Here is an 18,381-nt window from a genome sequence, read left to right on the forward strand (position 1 = left end):
AAGATTTGCAGGAGAGGCTGTCGAGAGCGGGGCTTGGTTATCCTGTCGATGGTGTTCCAGCTAATCGGGCTGGTGGCAGGTAGTACACTGATCCTTCCTGGGCTGCGGCGGGCCAGAGCTCGATTGGGTGGCTTTTCAACGGGGCCGAGCAGCGTTGTCGGGAAGAGAGAGAGAGAGAGAGAGAGAGAGGGTGGAGCACACAGGGCGCGGCCGGTGCTACGAAGCCGGGCAGCATACAGGCCCGAGAAGAGGGAGGAAAGTGTCCCGCAGGGTTGCTCCGACGATGGGGAAATAAAAGAAATTAGAAGCGCGGAAAGCCGCGAGGAGCTGCAGTTTGCCACGGGAACCGCGGAGAGCGGCGTTAGCAGCAGTGCGGGGGGAAGTGCGCGAAGACTATAGGGCGTCGCCATCAAGGCATAAAACGCCAGCAACAGCGCTAGCAGCAGCGGAGAAGACGGAAAGCGCGGGAGGCGCCATTTTGTTAAATCGGGGAAGAAGGCAAAGCGCGGGAGGCGCCATCTTAGATTTCCAATATGCCGAAGATTGGCAATATCACTGCCTTCAATAATGCAATAGAAGACTGGACCACATATGTGGAAAGAGTCGAAGTATATTGCGAGGCAAACGAAGTAGCCGATGAGAAAAAGGCATCGGTACTACTAAACTTAATGGGCGCAAGAACATACGGCCTATTGCGGAACCTGATTACTCCAGCCAAACCGATGGCGAAGAGTTTTAACTAAATTGTTGATATCCTACAGGAACACCTAAATCCTACACCGCTGCTGATAGCAGAAAGATTTAAATTCCACAGGAGAAATCAGCATAAAGATGAGAGCAATGCCGATTATCTTACGGAACTACGCAAGCTATCAAAGCACTGCCAGTTCGGAGCAGGACTGACAGATACTCTACGGGACAAATTTGTCTGTGGACTCCTGAGTGAAGGAACCCAGAATAGGTTACTCTGAGAAAGAGCTGACGCTAGATAAGGCTTTCAGCGTGGCAGTATCGTACAAAGCAGCAGCAAGGGGAGCTGCGGATATACAGCAAAAGCCACAGGAATACGGCACCCACGAAATGACACGAGGATTTGAAAAATGTTATCGCTGCGGCAGAACAACCCATGACCAGAAGGACTGCTGGTCCAAGGACAAAATATGCAGGCAATGCAGAAAGATGGGACACATTGCACAAGTTTGCAGGTCTGGGAAGAAGACTAACGACAACAAAAAGGCTACTAAGGAACAGTACAGGAAAGTACAAAAGATGACGGACAGTAGTTCCGAAGACCAGATGAGCGAGTGAATCCGGGAACAAGAGACTAAGCTGTCTCAAACTTCACAACGTAATCGCAAAAGAGGATCACCGAACCATTTGGGTCACCCTCACGATAGTAGGGTTCCAAGTCAAAATGGAATTGGATACAGGATCAGCCCTGACCGTCATGAATCGTCGAGACTACGAGCGGCTATTCTCACACATACCCTTGAAAGAGACATCCATTATCTTGAAGACGTATACGGGGCAAAAAGTATACCCCAGAGGGAAAATAAGGGTGCCTGTCGAATACAACGGCAAGGAAATACAGAAATTGTATCTGTACATACTGCAAGATGGTGGACCACCGTTATTGGGATGTGAATGGATCAGAAAGATAAGTTTAGACTGGCACTCCATTCAGGCACTGACGGTGGCTGGTAAAAAGGATGACGACGTCACACCTGGACGATTGTCAAAAATCTTAGCTAATGCCAAAGAGGTATTTCAACAAGAACTGGGAACTCTTAAAGGCGTAACCACCTCGATAAAAATAGAGAGAATGCAATTCCCAAGTTTTTCAAAGCAAGACCGGTACCATATGCAATTCGCCCAGCCGTCGAGGCAGAGCTGGAGAATCTGGAGAATGCAGGCGTGTTATCTAAGGTAGACTGGAGCGAGTGGGCGACACCCATCGTTCCTGTCATGAAGAAAACATTAAACAATAAATCTGAGGAGCCAAGGAAGGTTCGCATCTGTGGGGACTTCAAGGTGACGGTGAACCCAGTCCTTCACACAGTACAATATCCTCTCCCGAGGATAGAAGATATTTTCGCCTCACTATCTGGAGGGAAGCGTTTTACAAAAATTGACCTAGCACAAGCATATTTGCAGATGGAGGTTGAAGAATCCTCTAGGAAGTATCTCACGATAAACACTCACAAAGGTCTTTACCAGTATAATCGACTGGTATTCGGAGTAGCATCAGTTCCGGCGATATGGCAAAGAGCGATGGAACAAATCCTGCAAGGGATTCCGGGGACTCAGTGTTACTTGGACGACATCCTAGTGACAGGTGAAGATGACAGTGAACACCTTGCCAACCTAGAGCAGGTGCTCAATAGACTAAGAGAACATGGGCTACGAGCCAATCGCCCTAAGTGCAAGTTTTTTAAGAAACAGATATCGTATTGTGGCCACGTGATTGATGAAGAGGGGTTACATAAGTCCCCTGACAAAATTGAAGCAGTAGTTAAGGCTCCAGCGCCTGAAAATGTGTCGCAACTGAGGTCATTCCTCGGATTGGTGAATTACTACCATAAGTTTTTGCCGAATTTGTCCACAATTCTGCACCCACTGAACGCCCTACTACAAACTGGAGTAGCATGGAAATGGAGCGATGAATGTAAGCGGGCCTTTCAGAAGAGTAAAGACCTAATCACTTCAGGAGAAGTATTGGCTCACTACAACCCATCACTACCGATAAGACTGGCGTGTGATGCGTCTCCCTACGGCATTGGAGCGGTACTGTCACATAAATTCCTTGATGGTTCAGAGAGGCTGATAGCTTTTGCGTCACGCTCGTTAACTTCAGCCGAGCGTAACTACGCCCAGATTGACAGAGAGGCCCTCAGCCTGGTGTGGGGGGTGAAGAAGTTCAATCACTACCTGCACGGTCAGAAATTTACTCTACTAACTGATCATCAACCTCTTGTCTCCATTTTCAACCCTCAGAAGGGTGTCCCGATAATGACAGCACAACAGCTACAGAGGTGGTCCCTTTTCCTAGGGGCACACCAATATGACATCGAGTACAAAGGAACTAAACAGCATGGGAATGCTGATGGATTGTTGCGCCTACCGTTGCCGACGGTGGAAGAAGCACCTGCAGTGGATCCTGTGGAGATATTCCACTCGACCATAGTCGAATGTCTACCTGTGACGAATGCAAACATAGAAAAGGAAACACGAAATGACCCGACACTCTCCTGGGTCTATGATTTAACGGTGAAGGGATGGCCAGCACATGGCGAACCACTGTTGCCAGCATTCTCGCCGAGAAGAGAACAGCTGTCAGTGTGCAGAGGAACCTTGATGTGTGGATCCAGAGTAGTAATTCCACCCAAATTGAAGGATAGAGTGCTCAATGAGCTTCATGAGGGTCATCTGGGAGGGGTAAAAATGAAGAACTTAGCCAGAGCGTTTGTGTGGTGGCCGGGAATCGATAGAGAAATCGAAGAGATGACCAAGAGCTGTACAGGATGCCAGAAGGTCCAAAACGCCCCACCACAAGCCCCTCTACATCCATGGGAGTGGCCCTCATCTCCATGGCAAAGGGTGCACATTGATTTTGCTGGTCCATTTATGGACTCGATGTTTTTAATTGCGGTGGATGCACATTCAAAGTGGCCAGAGGTAATAAAAATGTCCTCAACCACCACAGAAAAAACTATCGCAGTCTTACGAACCATATTCACCAGAAATGGGCTGCCTGAACAGATTTGCTCCGACAATGGACCACAGTTTGTGTCTGAAGAGTTCCGGAGGTTCTTAAAGAACAATGGTGTTAAGCATTACACATCCGCCCCATATCATCCAGCCACCAATGGATTGGCTGAGAGGTTCGTTCAAACATTCAAGAAGGCTATCAAGGCAATGTGTAATGAAGACATACCCCTACAACACAAGGTGGATAACTTCTTGTTTGCCTACCGGAATGCGACACATGCGGTTACCAACCAAACTCCAGCCATGATGTTCTTCAATCGAAGACTACGATGCCGCTTCGATTTGGTTAAGCCAAACATCAGAAGAGATGTGGAGAACAGGCAGTTTCAGAATATGAATGAAAGGCAGACCAGGAGTTTTAAGATAGGTCAACCAGTTTTGGCCCGGGACTACCGCACAGAGAAATGGCAGCCAGGAACGATCTGTACACGGTAAGGACCTCTAATGTATACCGTGGATGTTGGAGAGAGCATTGTAAGACGCCATGCTGACCAGATTCTAGAGTCACTGGAAAACGTCAATTCCACACCACGATCCGATATACCTGGTGATGATACCGAAGTACCAATTGCATCTACCTCAGAATCGGGAATATTGGAAGCAGACGAACCAAACAACGACGTTGATTCCGAATCAACTCTGCCAGAAGAACCTGATACCCCAAAGAGGCGTTATCCAGACAGAATCAGGAAGCCTCCTCAAAGACTGAACTTATAATTGCTTAACTTCAGCTAATGTATATGGCAACTGTAATTGTAAATATGTTATTTAATTATTAATCGAATGTTATGTACTGTTTAGCTAAAAGGGGAGGAATTGTAGTGTATGTACTTTGCAGAAGGAACTATATTCTGCAGCCCCTGTATACGGCAGTACCAGTAGTGACCACCCCTGTGTATAAGCCTGTGTAGTAACTTTGCATAGTTAGTTCCAGTTTGTCTCCACTTAATAAAGACCTGTTATAACCAACTCCTGCAGTCCGTGTCTCAATTACACACGGACATAATACTTGTATGTATTTACAGGCACTTGAAATTAAGACACTCATTCATGCAAAAGTACATGGGTTTTCATTAAACTAAAACATACACAATTTACATCATGATTGTTCATGTAATCTAGCAACATCTGTTTTCCAAACACTACTAGAAACCCCCGCAGTGCCTGAAACATGCTGCTAATGTCATGATGCCATCAATACTAGTCATGAGTAGCCTACTCGTGTCAAGAGGAAGTAGGGCTCTTTTTATAGATAATTCATTATTTATCTCTATTCCCCACCAAAAGGCATTGTGCGTATGTTTGTGCATCGATAAGAAGGAAAGGGATTAACGGACATTGCCTTTTCCACCAGGGCCTGGACCAGATTGACAAGTGAGCTGCAGGGGCGTACATTTTAGGTAAATTCTCACCCATCTACCTGAGGGAGATGCCCCCATATCCATGCGATACCCCACAGGGTGGGCAGACCGAGAACTGATAAAAAGCCATCCAAGCAGTGATTGCTGGGTTTCACCGTCAAAGGTGGGCCACAAACCCACACAACAATTCAGTGTCTTATACCCAACAGGGTAAATTTTACAACATTATGCAGTGGCCTCGCATCTGCATGGGGGAGGGGCTTGCCAAATCACAAGAGCAGGCCTTTGTGTCCGCTCTGCACCGGGCTTCGCCACCTTTCCTTTTGCAGCTGGGCTGTGCTGGAATCATTACAGGCTTCTGACGCTGGCACGAATGTCTCTTTAAACCTTCACTTCCTATTGAAGTGAGGTTTGCGCTTATCCACCTGGCAGACACCCATCCTGAGAGCGCGTCTCTGAAAGATGGGTTTGTGAGATTATTATTTTTTTTTTTTAGCTTCGTTAGTTCTTTGCTTTGTTTGCACTTAGTTTGGTGCATTGCTTTTTTTTTTCTTTTGGCTTCATTTTTGCATTTTTCTGTTTGTTTTATTTTCCTTTTTTTATTTTGCCTTCTTGCATTGAAGGGAGTTCAAACCTAAATTAAATCAACCTTAACTCGTAGGAAATAACAATAGAAAACGCTGGAAAAACTCAGCAGGCCAGGACAGCATCCGTGGAGAGAGAAACAGAGTTAACGTTTCAGGTCGATGGCCTTTCGTCAGAACTGGAAAAAAGCAAGAAATGGAAAGCAGGTTTAGGGGCTGGGAAAAGGGGGAGGGGATGAAAGAACAAAAGGGAAGGTCCGTGATAGGATAGAAAGCAGGAGAGATTAAGAGACACTGAGAGACATTAAGAGATATTCAAGGCGAGAGGAGGTGGTAACAGGACAGGTTAAGAAACAAGGGATGGCTCAAGATGGGGTGTGAATTGCACTGGCAGAATGAAGGACAGCTGAAGGGAGGGAAAAATAGCAAACAAAAATTGTGGATAAAAAAAAGAAAATATATATATGTGATAGGGGCTGAGGTTATGATCTGAAATTGTTGAACTCTATGTTGAGTCCAGAGGGCTGTAGAGTGCCTAATCGAAAGATGAGGTGCTGTTCCTCGAGCTTACGCTGAACTGCCGTGGACCAATGCAAGAGGCCGAGGACGGTGAGGTCTGAGTGGGAACGGAGCGGTGAATTAAAGTGACAGGCCACCAGGAGCTCGGGGTCCCCCTTACGGGCTGAACGGAGGTGTTCCGTGTAGGATGAGCATTTCAATGTGAAATCCTTTTCCCCTCAGGGACTGGAGGATGAGGAAGTGCTCTACAGGCATGCACATCTGAGATGCTGAAACCATTATTTCATGGAATATCTAGATTGGACGGGTGAATCCCGGGAGGCCGGGGAACCCCTCTTGAGCTGTGGCTCATGAAATCATCTCAAAACCCAAGATCCCCAGCTGAAAGACAATATGATGAAGCAAAGATTCCACTACTTGGGCATGCTTAGCGTTTCCTATTGTATAGCCCCACAAAGGTATCCAAAGTGATAACGATATGCTGCGTGCTGCACAATTTTGTCCTGAGCCGTGGAATCACTGTGAATCAATGAGAAGAGGAGGATCAGGCAGCTCTGAACAGGATGGTGACAATGAGCCCAAGGCTGAGGAGGCAGCTGCTGCACTGGGGCTAGCAAGACACATGCAGCAAGGTCTAATAGGCAACAATTTCAACGAAAATGAATAATTGTCCCTGCACAAGCATTGCTAGGTACATATTCACAACGAACTGTCCCATCAAACACCATGTCCACCATTATCATCTACTTGACTTCATCTACCATGCATTCTCATCCATTCATCTCCTGCTGCAGTAATTTACCTCATTACAAATTAACTCTCTGAACAAAGTGGAAATGGAATTCAAAATATTTATTAGCCTAACAGGGTTTGGTATGTTATAAATGAGTGTTTTCTTTTGCCCAGTGCTTTTACTTCCTCTCTTCTTTCTTCTTAGGCTTCCACATTAAAAATGAGTTCTCAGGTGACTGATGAGTCCAATGCGGGACCTACAGTCTCTGTCACAGGTGGGGCAGACGGTGGTTGAAGGGGCGGGTGGGTGGGGCGCTTGGGTTGACGTGCGCTCCTTGCGCTTGGCTTCCGCTTGCTCCTGGCGAAGAGACTCGAGGTGTTCGGCGCCTTCCCGGATGCTTCTCCTTCACTTTGTGCGGTCTTGGGCCAGGGATTCCCAGGTGTCGGTGGCTTTTACTTAGTGGCTAGTTGTTATACGTCTACTATGACCCAACTTAGTGCTTCTTCTAGGCGCTCTTCCAACAGGAGGAGGAAGTGAAGTGGCTGGATCTGAAAGAGTGGTCCTGGAGATGGCGATGACCCTGTACCTCCTTGTGCAAGCTCATGAGATGGTCCTAAACCGGCTGGTGACAGGCCAATAGCTCGTGGGTTGTCTGGGCCTGCCTGCATCTGGCTCCTTTTGAGTCATTTGAGTAGGATGGCTGGGTGGCATAGCTGCAGCATTACCCTGACAGGCAGCTCCCTTGGCCTTACCTACTCCTGCCAGGCCCCTGCTGTAGGACACTCCCTCAGTATGTCTCTGCTATGGGGAAGATGTGTAAGTGGGAAGGCAGAAATGAAAGTTAAAAGGTAGATAAACTTAGAACAAAACTCATCTGCGGGCAACAAAGTCCATGAACGAAAACAAAATGAACGTAAAATTATCCAAAACTTACCCACAGTGCCATCTGGAGGAAAGAACCCATCTTCCCACATGCTCATCCTTGCCATACCGGGGCTTTCACCACCACCCACCTGATTGTCCCCGACACCACAAGTCTCTTCTCTGTCTTAGGCCCCAAGTAAAGCTGAATCACTATCTAGTGTGGTACAATGCTGCTGCTGTAGGCAAACCAGGGAGCAGACACACTGATTTATTGCTAATATATGGTGGTGTCATTGTGGACAGCAATTGCCTGCTCTATTTTCTGTGCTGCAAAAAAATTAACCAACCTGTAGAAGAAGTATCTTATTCCTTTACCTAGAATTGCACTTTAGTTCCCACTTTAGAGTTCTCCCTGTCAACCTTTCCTTTCCAGGAGAAATATGTTGAGATATGAAGTTGTATAAATTTTGCTCTCAAGTCACCTCTTAAGAGCTGCAACCTAAAGTAACAACTTCAGCAAAACCCAACATGGAGGAACAGTAGGGATCTTTGATTTGAGTAAAACAATCTATGATAGCCTCTGTGTAACCTCTAAGAAATGAGAGCTGAATGTTTCTTTCCAGTTGTATATAAATAAGCACAGGCCTCATCAGAGCTAGAGAACAAGTTGGATTACAGTGTTGGATAGAATTATCAACATTAGGGAAATCTTGAGTAAGATTTATGAGAACAATTGCAAATCCATTTAAACATATGGAGCTATGTTTGCTTTTCAGACTGAGATACATTAAGATGGGTTACATTTCATCACCAAAATAAGTGAATCTAATTTGTTGCTATCACAAACATTGTTCCCTGGCCCTTTGTACTGGAGCATGCATTGGTAGAGTATGTTGCGTCATTTTTATATTAAAACCATTGATTAGTATGAGTTCTCCATTGACAAAATATTGATACCCAAGTTTTGAAAATGCCTTACATTTTCCAATAATCAAATTCTCCAAAAAATGTGGAATAATTTTGGAGGTAAAATGCTGTTGACTCAACACAAATACAATTTAACAATTATGCATACAATATGCTAAACGTTTATGTATAGCACACACTTCCTGTGGTTCCAGGAAAGTCACAGCACACACTTCCATCACATCTGGGTGTTATTTCCGCAATACCCGAGAGTTAGTTTTAGGCTATCAGGTATTAACTGCTCATTATCATATTGCTGTGTCAGCTGTGGCTCAGTGAGTAGCACACTCACCTCGGAGTCAGAAGGTTGTGGGTTCAAGTCCCACTCCAGGGACTTGAGTTAAAAATCTAGGCTGACACCCCAGTGCAGTGCTGAGGGAGCGCTGCACTGTCGGAGGTGCCATCTTTCGAATGAGACGTTAAACCGAGGCCCCGTCTGCTCTCTCAGGTGGACGTAAAAGATCCTATGGCCACTATTTCGAAGAGCAGGGGAGTTATTCCCAGTATCCTGGCCAATATTTATCCCTCAATCAGCATCACTAAAAAACATTATCTGGTCATTATCACATTGCTGTTTGTGGGAGCTTGCTGTGCGCAAATTGGCTGCCGGGTTTCCTACACTACAAAAGTACTTCATTGGCTGTAAAGCACTTTGGGATGTCCTGAGGTAGTGAATGACGTTATATAAATGCAAGTCTTTTCTTATTTATACTTATCATTATGCTTACCATTTATTCCTCCCAACACTAGGTGATGCTGCTGCTCCTCCAAGTACTGCCTCGCAGGTCCATTCCTCTCAATGGCACTACAGGCAAGTTTTATTTAATTTTATATATATATATTTTCCTTCCCTAAACTGGGATCCCTGCGGGTAATTTACATTCAAAAAATATTTTAACTTTTATTTGTTGCCTTCGCTTGTCCATCCTTTCTGCAAGAGGGCTTTATTCACCTTCCTGCCTGCTTTTCCTCGCTGCTGTAGGGTCCCCCCACTGTCCTGGGCCAGCTGCCTCATCTTTCCTAAATCCCTAGACCTTCTGCTCCCCCCTGCCCTACTGCATCCTGCTTACAACTCCGTGAGCCTCCTCTGCCATCCCTGGCGCTGCTACTGCCACCGCCTCTCGTCCAACTCTGTTCTGTTTGCATCCAGGCCTGGTGCCCAATCTTTGCTGGTTTCCCTGCAGTGGGAAACTGGCTGCCAACCATAGTTGGCAAATATATTAGAAATGCCAACAGTGCTTTGAAAAGTGTCGGATTCCCAGCCTCAGTGCTGTGAAACTGTTGAGGATCTGGCTGTAGATATGAGGGTGGGAAGCAGGAGGGGGGGGGCTATACCTGCAGAACAAATTAGGGTATGGCTGGTTGGGGAGGTAAGGATGGGACATCACATTAAGAGGTGAGGGGTGAGTAGGAAAGAAGAGGGAAAGGGGATGGGGAATATTGAGGAACTGAGAAAGGAAGTGGATAGGGAAGAGTCAGGGAGTAAGAGGGGAAAAGTGATCTGGGAAGGTACGATAAGGAAAGCTCCACCCTTTCAACTTCGCTCCTATCCACATCCTTTGTACCCCTGTCCCATCCCCTAATCATTCTCCCAAATTTTCCCCCCTGCTCCTCTCCCCTCGTTCCCTTCTCTCCTTTCCGCTTCTGTCCCTCACCGTCTCCTCCCTACTCCCTCTTCCCTGTTACTCTCCTTTCCTCCTTCTCTTTTCTTCCTCTCTTCCTCCCCTCCTCCTCCCTCCATTTTCCCCAGCCTCTTCCTTCTGCCCACTCCCCCTCCCCTCTGCTTGGCCTGAATATCATTCTTGGTCTTTGCACTCACCGTTTGCAATGCCATGGAAGATCAACTCATGTATATACACACAGATATATATATATTAAATAGATATAATTCTAGAGTCTGTCACACTTGAGAGACCACTTTTTGTAATAGATACAAAATTATCTTTGAAAGGGTATAGGAATAAAGAAGAAACAAAGCCAGTCATTGCTGTTTTTCTGACTTTCAGGATTTAAAAATCAGCCTCCAGTCTTTGCTCAATCCCTCTTGAGCAAAGGGATTTAAAGTCAGCTAGCAATCTACAGAGACAAAGGCACCCTCTAATTGACCTCAGAGTGGGCCTATTTGCAGCGATTCGACCTCACGGCCTTAAAGGAGCACAGCAGTGTAATACATTGTGCATTATGGGGTACAATGCTCCTGTCCTTATAAAGCAGCACATCTTCCGACATGTCATGAGCAATGCAATCAGAGATCTGCGGATTAGTGTATATAAAAAATTGGGGCCCATAATTATTTGATGAAAAAAAAAGTGCAGTTTTCTGCATTTGCTTCTTACCTAAGGAGTGTGCTGCTGTGGTTTTGGAACTGAAAAAGCGTCCCAGCCCTAGGTCCCCCAGCTTGACTGCTCCTTTTGCTGTTATGAACACATTTGCCGGCTTGATGTCTAAGAATGAAAACAGAGAATCAATCAATAATGAATGAAAGAGTGTTTTAAAAGAAAAAGTCAGGAAGTACTCACAATGATTGCATTACACTGACATTTGTTTGTGGTCTGCATATTATCAATAGGTTTTATTTTTGACAGTTATCTTGTATCTGTTCATAAATATCATAAATAATATAATTTTCACCTCCCAGTCACAGGCTCAGAATGGATTCTAATTTCATTGACTCTGATTGCACTGTATAAAAATAAGCTGCCAATAGGAACCTGTGTTGCACCATATCCATGGTATTATATTGTGATATTTCAGGATCGCACAGTGCCTGTATCATTAGCCCTTCTTGCCTAAATGCTGGTAACCAGTTTTGGATTGCATTGTGAATCCTGTTATAACCCCACTTTCAGTCATGTGAGTCAGATGATTTCACAGATCCATAATTATAAGTGAGAAGGCACAGAGTCTGGATATTCTACTAACAAATCTGTTGCAATGGAGCCATAGTATGATGGCGCATGATCATGTAAAATTTAATGAGTAAATCGGTTATGAAAGCCAGATCATGGCAACAAACCTCAAACCAACTGTTAGGAACAGAAATAGTTTTATTAATCGCTCTAGGCTATTTTTGATATTTAAAGGTGAGTAGCTATATTGTAAGGCTCTTAAAACAAGAACCAAAGATAGGACATTTCTTGAAATGTTTATTATTATTTCACATTGTGACAAATTGCCAGCGCCTTAACTGAAAATATCAGAAATATTCAAGGGGCTGAAAATCTGGGTCAAAGTCTGTTGTCATTCACTGTTTACAGGAATTTCAGTTGTCATGATATGATTCAGGATTTAAGTATTGAAAAGGCATCATCAGTCAATGACTGAGAATACAACATCTGGATACTGACACAAGAACGGCACACTGGATTGAACCATAGACCAAGACCACAGACCAAGGACGGAGTATATTGGTCCAAGCAGGAGTCAGAAAACTGGCGGCAGGAACTGTCAGACTGAATCTGAAACTCCACTGGCACCTGGGTCGCTTCCTTGTGCGGACAAGATATCTGCAGTGCTGATCTTAGTTGTGTCTGATTGGGCCGATCGGCTAAAATTCCTAATTTTCCTGAATCGGTCCAAATCAACTGAATTCAGATTTCTGGCTTAGGTTTTACCATAAGCAGCTGGGAGAGTTATATAATCATCACGGCAATGGGTAAAAGAGAAAAGAAATATAAAACTCTGAGCTGTGATTGCAAATAATAAGAAGCCTTTTGGGCCAGATTTCGAACCCCGTGAATGTCTCTAATAATTTCAATTGAAGAGCTGGCAATTTATGATATTTACAGCTCTTGGAAGTGGAAGTGCAGTGGGTTTACACAGAAGCATGCTGAGGAGGAGAGAGAGGTTGAAAATTTTACTTGTCCAGATATTTAACACACAATTTGAAAGATCATGCACTTTCAGCTATTATATTATACTACTACAGGTACTGCGAATCTATTGCATTCTTACCGCCTCCAATTTTTCCGGTTACCTCCTCAAAGCACTGACATACTGGGGTATGATTCCACAGGCATTAACCCTAGTCCACTAACTCACCCAAGTGCCTATTGTTGATGTGCCAGTCTTGGCGGTGAGTGTCAAAATGGGAATTCTGACACCTGAGCATGACCCTGTCCTCACCCAATATGCACTTTCTACCTGGAGCCACTGGATAGCAATCAAGACTGGGAGCCATGGCTGATTTTTCCCCTCCTAGGCCCAGGGATGCTGATGCCAGTTGTAGCCACCTCCTACTGAGTTCAACTAACTCAGCAAGAACTGGGATCAAACATGGGGTCTTTCCTGACCGGATGGCTCAATCCCACAATGGGCAGCACACTTACCCAACTGACAGCATTGCGGGGGGGTGGGGCAGCAATCGTATTGTTAAAGGTGGACCAGAAATACACAACACGAAGAGATTTTGATGACTTGGTTGCAAATGCTTTTAAGGTCGAGCTATTTCCATGCACTCTATTGCCGAAAGAAGGATCAGCTGGAAGAACGACAGATTTCCTCGTCAGTCGTCCAGTCCATCATCAGTTTGCCAAGACAGTCAATGTGAAGTCCATGACTGTTGAAATAACAATCTGAACCAGACTGAAGGGACACTCAGCAGTGCAGTCAGTATGTGATGGTTTTACAATTGAATCTCACGATCCAAACAGTATGCAAAAGAGCTTTGAGAAATAAAATGTAGTTCACAGCAATGTATCTGTTGGCAGGAAATTCCTTTATTAGCACCAAATCTTCAAAGCAATTAGCTGCAAGAGGAACTTGATGAGTATCTGTTCATTCACCACGAGAGGAGATTTGCTCAATGTGTTAAACCGTAACTGTGTTCTTCATCAAACCGATTTACGATTTTGTTGCACATTGTGCACAAAGGAAATTTTCCCTGAAGGAGACCAATTTGGAAACTTCCATGCTTTTCTAAGCTGGGGGAGTTGAAGACTCTGACACCAGTACTGTTACTCACATGACCACAAACAAAGAGTGATCACGGTTTATACAGTTAAAAAAAATCTTAGTGTTTCCTTACAGTTTTAATCAGCCTTGAATTCCTCTTTAAATTCAGGCAATGTAGACCAGGGAAGGTACATTGCCTCTGTAGTCAGTCATTGCACACCTACTGAATAAACAACCCAGCATTAAATGATGCCCTGACTTTCCCCACTAAGCCCTCTGTGACCAGATACCAGGCTAATCAAATGTGCATGGTGTCTTCAGTCATTATGGTAAGAAACAGAAGGGTCTATAATGTGGGACATTCCCTGTGGACCTGTAGCCCGCAGCTACCCACTCCCCACATACACAGACAGACAGACACATATACACACACGTACCGCATGATCAATAAAGCAGAGTCGCAAACAGCTTTTCTTAACTTATCCTGTGCTCCCACTAAACTGAACTCTGGTTTTCGATGGAAGGGAATGTTTTTTTTTTACCTCTGTGCATCACCCTTCGGGAGTGCATGTGTTCGACTGCGCTGCATAGCTGCACAAAATATTTCCATATCGTTCTTTCTGGGATTAGCCTCTTTTGCTTTTTGAAGTACTGTGGAAACAATGAATAAAAGATGAATGAATAAACAATGAGGTTTAGACTCAGGCACTATGACTCCAGGAACAAGTGCCATTCATGCAGCAATTGCTGAAATGTTGCATAACAAAAAGCATTATTCATATTCGCATTACCATTTAACTCATTCCCTCCTGGACTAACATTTGGTGCTCTGGCAATTTCTAATTACTTCAATGAGAAACCTCGATTAGAAGCTGTGCTCTGGATTGGTCACGAAACCTTAATTAGCAGAGGTGAGATTAATTAGGTTGCACAAATTAAATGAAATAGCTCTAAAAACAGTCAGCATCTGTGAGCTTTCATTTATTAATTTATAGCAGCTAGGAACATGTTTCTCAAAGCCAATAATTTTGTCATTTTAAAGGGATTTCTATCTTGCTGGGTGCCAGGTCAAGCTAATTATCAATTTTTGCCATTTTATTAAATTACGTAGCTAATAATTTCCTACAGCAAATCTATTGGATCAAATGTTACTGGTACTGACATTTGTATGGGCCTGGGTCCAACCAAGTATGGAAAAGGACTAGGTAAACAAGGCTGTTGAGCCATAGGCTGCCTTGTGTTTTTTCCATAGAATAACGAATAATTGGTGTCTATATGGTCCAGTGTCTGTATGGTAATGTGTGTTTGACTTGTTACAACATGTGCAGGAGTGACTTTCCAAAATTAATGAAGGATCCCAAAAATTAATCACATGACTAACCATTATATTCCCGGTATCTTTGCTCCTGACCATCAACTTGACTTAGTTGCGCAGGTGAGTGTGTGCTGTGGCCAACTGAAACATCTCCAACACCATCCCAGCTAAGGCAGCACACACCACAGAGCAAGTCTGGTATGCTCCTGATCTCGATGGCTTAACGCAGCACTGTGTAGTGCATTTAACCACGGAGCCATCAGAGCGGCACACCAAGACTACTCATCAAACACTCGCGGTTGTGACATCATTTAAACTAATGAACACCTATATAAACCGAAGGGTTACTGTCTATCCGAAGGCCATGAATCCCATCAGCACAATATCAAAGATACACATTTTAACAAATAATGGGTTCAAATCAAACTGTGCAGTATTGAAAACAAATATGAAGTTCCGCTGTCTGCTATTTTAACAAAGGCATTAACCCTTTTATTTTAATGCATTCCCCACTAATATTGCACAATACGATTCCAACTCCTTAATTTTTTGAGTACATTATGTGGATAATTTGCAATGCTAAAATAATTCAATGGAATATTTATAAATGTCTTTCACCAACAAAATTGTGTGTGAATGACTACAGTATAAACGCAACTCTTATTCACATTATTCTCTAAACATTCCTTTATGTTGCACAGGTAATTGTGACTGGTAATTATTTGTTCAATAGCAAACTGGAGTTGTTCCTTTTTTTTTTAAATGTATCTTTCATCTGCCTGACTAGGTTCAATACTCACAATGGAATAGTTATTTAAATCAGCTGACATTTAACTAAAAGAGAACCCAATTCCTCATTTGGTTTATGCAGTAATGTCCCATGAGTACCAATCTGTAATCCTTCATAAATAATTCATTAAAAAGACAATACTGTTGAAGGAAATTTGACAAAGCGTTTGTTGTTGCAGTTGTTACTTGATAATCTAGCCATGTTTGTCGCTGGCAAATTCTGCTGGATAAGCAAGTCACATTTATTGGAAGAAAATTATTCAAAGCGGCGTGTTAAAATGTGTCGAAATTTAAAGATTTCTACATTAACAAAGTTCAGTTAATGAGCTATAACTGAAATCCCTTTCCATTTCTGACCTCTTCTCCAAGTGCTATTATGGGTAAGAAAATGTTATCTGAACCAATCCAAACTCTAAGGAATGGCAGTATGTGCGAATAGTGAGGAATGTACAACTACTATTATTATATATTAGTTCACTGTTAAATCACAAATTGTAGTCCCTGGCACACCACACGTACTGCACTAAAACTCTGGACTCCAGAGTAGTGCCAGGATTCAAATCCTTTTCTCTGCTCTCACTTGTCTCCCTTACAGAATGTTTTCTCCCCAGTGAGTTTCGGCCAGGGCATCAAAAGGAGTAAAAACTGTCTAAAGGATGGTACTGATATCTGGAATATCTCACATCGTAAACTGAAGAGTTTAGAGAGGATGTTGGGAGAAAGAAAATGAGGATGAATAAAAGACAATTAAGTATGTGCCTTGAACCAATGTAAAACACTTTTTATACCAGGAAAGTGGCTTTTGAAACACTATGGGCTGGATTTTGCCAGCCCTGGGGAGGCGAGTTTGGAGGCGGGACTGCTGGGAAAATGGCAGAATTTGGGGGCGGGTGCCCAACCCGCCCCCATGCCATCTTGCCAGGAGGCGGGTAGCCGACCCGCGCCGGAGGCGGGAAGGGGATTAATGCCAATTAACTGCCTGTTAACATGCAGTTTTTTGGCTAATCCCAATTTTAAGCCCTGAAGTGTGGGCTTCCCAATAGCTCCGAACCTCGCCAGGGTCAGCGAGGCGGGCCGTCGGTCTGCGGGGATCGGAGGGGCCGAGATGTCTGGTGTGCAGGTGAGTAATGGGTGCATGTGTGCAGAGGTAAGTGTGTGAGGTGTGTGTAAAGTGTTTTAATAAGTTTTACTTACCTTTACTTCTTCTTGCAGGCTTCCTCCCTTCAGGTCTCGGAAGTCCCTCAGCTCACCAGCACAGAAAGCAGAATGGCCGCTGAAATGTCAAAAGCTGCAGCCTTCTGCTTTCTGCTCAGGAAGGCTTTCTAATTGAGTCTTGAGTAAAGACACAACTTAGAAGACAGATTGTCAGTGTTTGACAGCTTCACAGAGCCGTCAAACGCTGACATGTCATCTGTCAAAAGCTCTTGGCTCGCTGACGTCACCTCTAACTGGCTTTCCCTTAATTGGCCTAAGCTCGCTGGGCAGGCTTAACAAGGTCAATCAAGGGAAAATAGCGTGGGTTGGCCACAAGTCGATGGAGGCGGGACTACAACCCAACAAGTGGGAGTCCCGCCTCCAAAAGCTCCCCATTGACAAAAATCTAGCCCTTTAACACCAATGGCAAACAATAATACGATGGGTAGTAGCAAATCAGCTATAGCAATATTATTAAATTGTCTGGCTGGGACCTAGTGACATCCCATAGTGACATCTTACTGTCTTATCTGATGAAAAAGCTTCAGCAAAAGGGAGTTCCCAATAGGAGAAAGTAATAATTAAAATAATTTTTTAAATGCCCAAGTGTTTTTCCTTCATAAGCAGAACTCAAGGTAGCAGATTGTGCAGTATATCCAAATGCACTTTGCATTTGTCTTGATAGAGTGCTGTCAGACATCCAAATTCTTCAGAAGAAATACAGATAATGATCAAACCTAGAAGCGGATTACTACGCTGCAGTCCTTTTTGCCCAGTTTCGCCCCACCTGCCTGAAGGTGCGACCCTATGTTGGGATAAAGTTCTACAGGCCCCAACAGTCCTCCAGAATTTGCCAATTTGGCGCGAATTCATGAACTCATTTCTCTTATCTGGAAGGAGGAGAGCATGCCAGGGGATCTCAGAGATGCCGTAATTGTGACCATCTTCAGAAAAGGTGACAAGTCCGATTGTGGAAATTACAGAGGAGTTTCCCTGCTGTCTGCCACGGGGAAAGTCATCGCAAGAATCCTCCTCAATCGCCTTCTCCCAGTGGCTGAAGAGCTCCTCCCAGAGTCGCAATGCGGATTCCGCCCACTAAGGGGCACAATGAACATGATCTTCACCGGGCGCCAATTACAAGAGAAATGCAGGGAACAGCTGTACATGGCCTTCTTTGACCTCACAAAGGCCTTTCACACTGTCAACCGTGAGGGATTGTGGAGTGTCCTCCTCAAATTCGGCTGCCCTCAAAGGTTTGTCACCATCCTCCGCCTGCTTCACGACGACATGCAAGCCGTGATCATGACCAATGGATCCACCACAGACCCAATTCATGTACGGACCGGGGTCAAGCAAGGCTGTGTCATCGCACCAACGCTCTTCTCGATCTTCCTT

General features: G+C 44.4%; 1 protein-coding gene across 5 annotated transcripts in view; it reads right to left on the reverse strand.

Annotated features, from left to right (window-relative positions):
* LOC147101762 (serine/threonine-protein kinase Nek6-like) overlaps positions 1 to 18,381 on the reverse strand; it is a 334,143-nt gene that overhangs the window by 72,246 nt on the left and 243,516 nt on the right. For all 5 annotated transcript variants that reach the window (XM_085965669.1, XM_085965668.1, XM_085965670.1 and 2 more), the window contains exons 6-7: positions 14,231 to 14,339; positions 11,132 to 11,239 (exon numbers count right to left, since the gene is read on the reverse strand). In XM_085965669.1, the coding sequence (XP_085821795.1) occupies positions 11,132 to 11,239; positions 14,231 to 14,339 (217 nt within the window). The remainder of the gene's footprint in view (positions 1 to 11,131; positions 11,240 to 14,230; positions 14,340 to 18,381) is intronic.

This window comes from Somniosus microcephalus, chromosome 23, assembly GCF_052327205.1.
Source record: "Somniosus microcephalus isolate GS21.2 chromosome 23, FLI_Smic_1.0, whole genome shotgun sequence".
Taxonomy (NCBI): domain Eukaryota; kingdom Metazoa; phylum Chordata; class Chondrichthyes; order Squaliformes; family Somniosidae; genus Somniosus; species Somniosus microcephalus.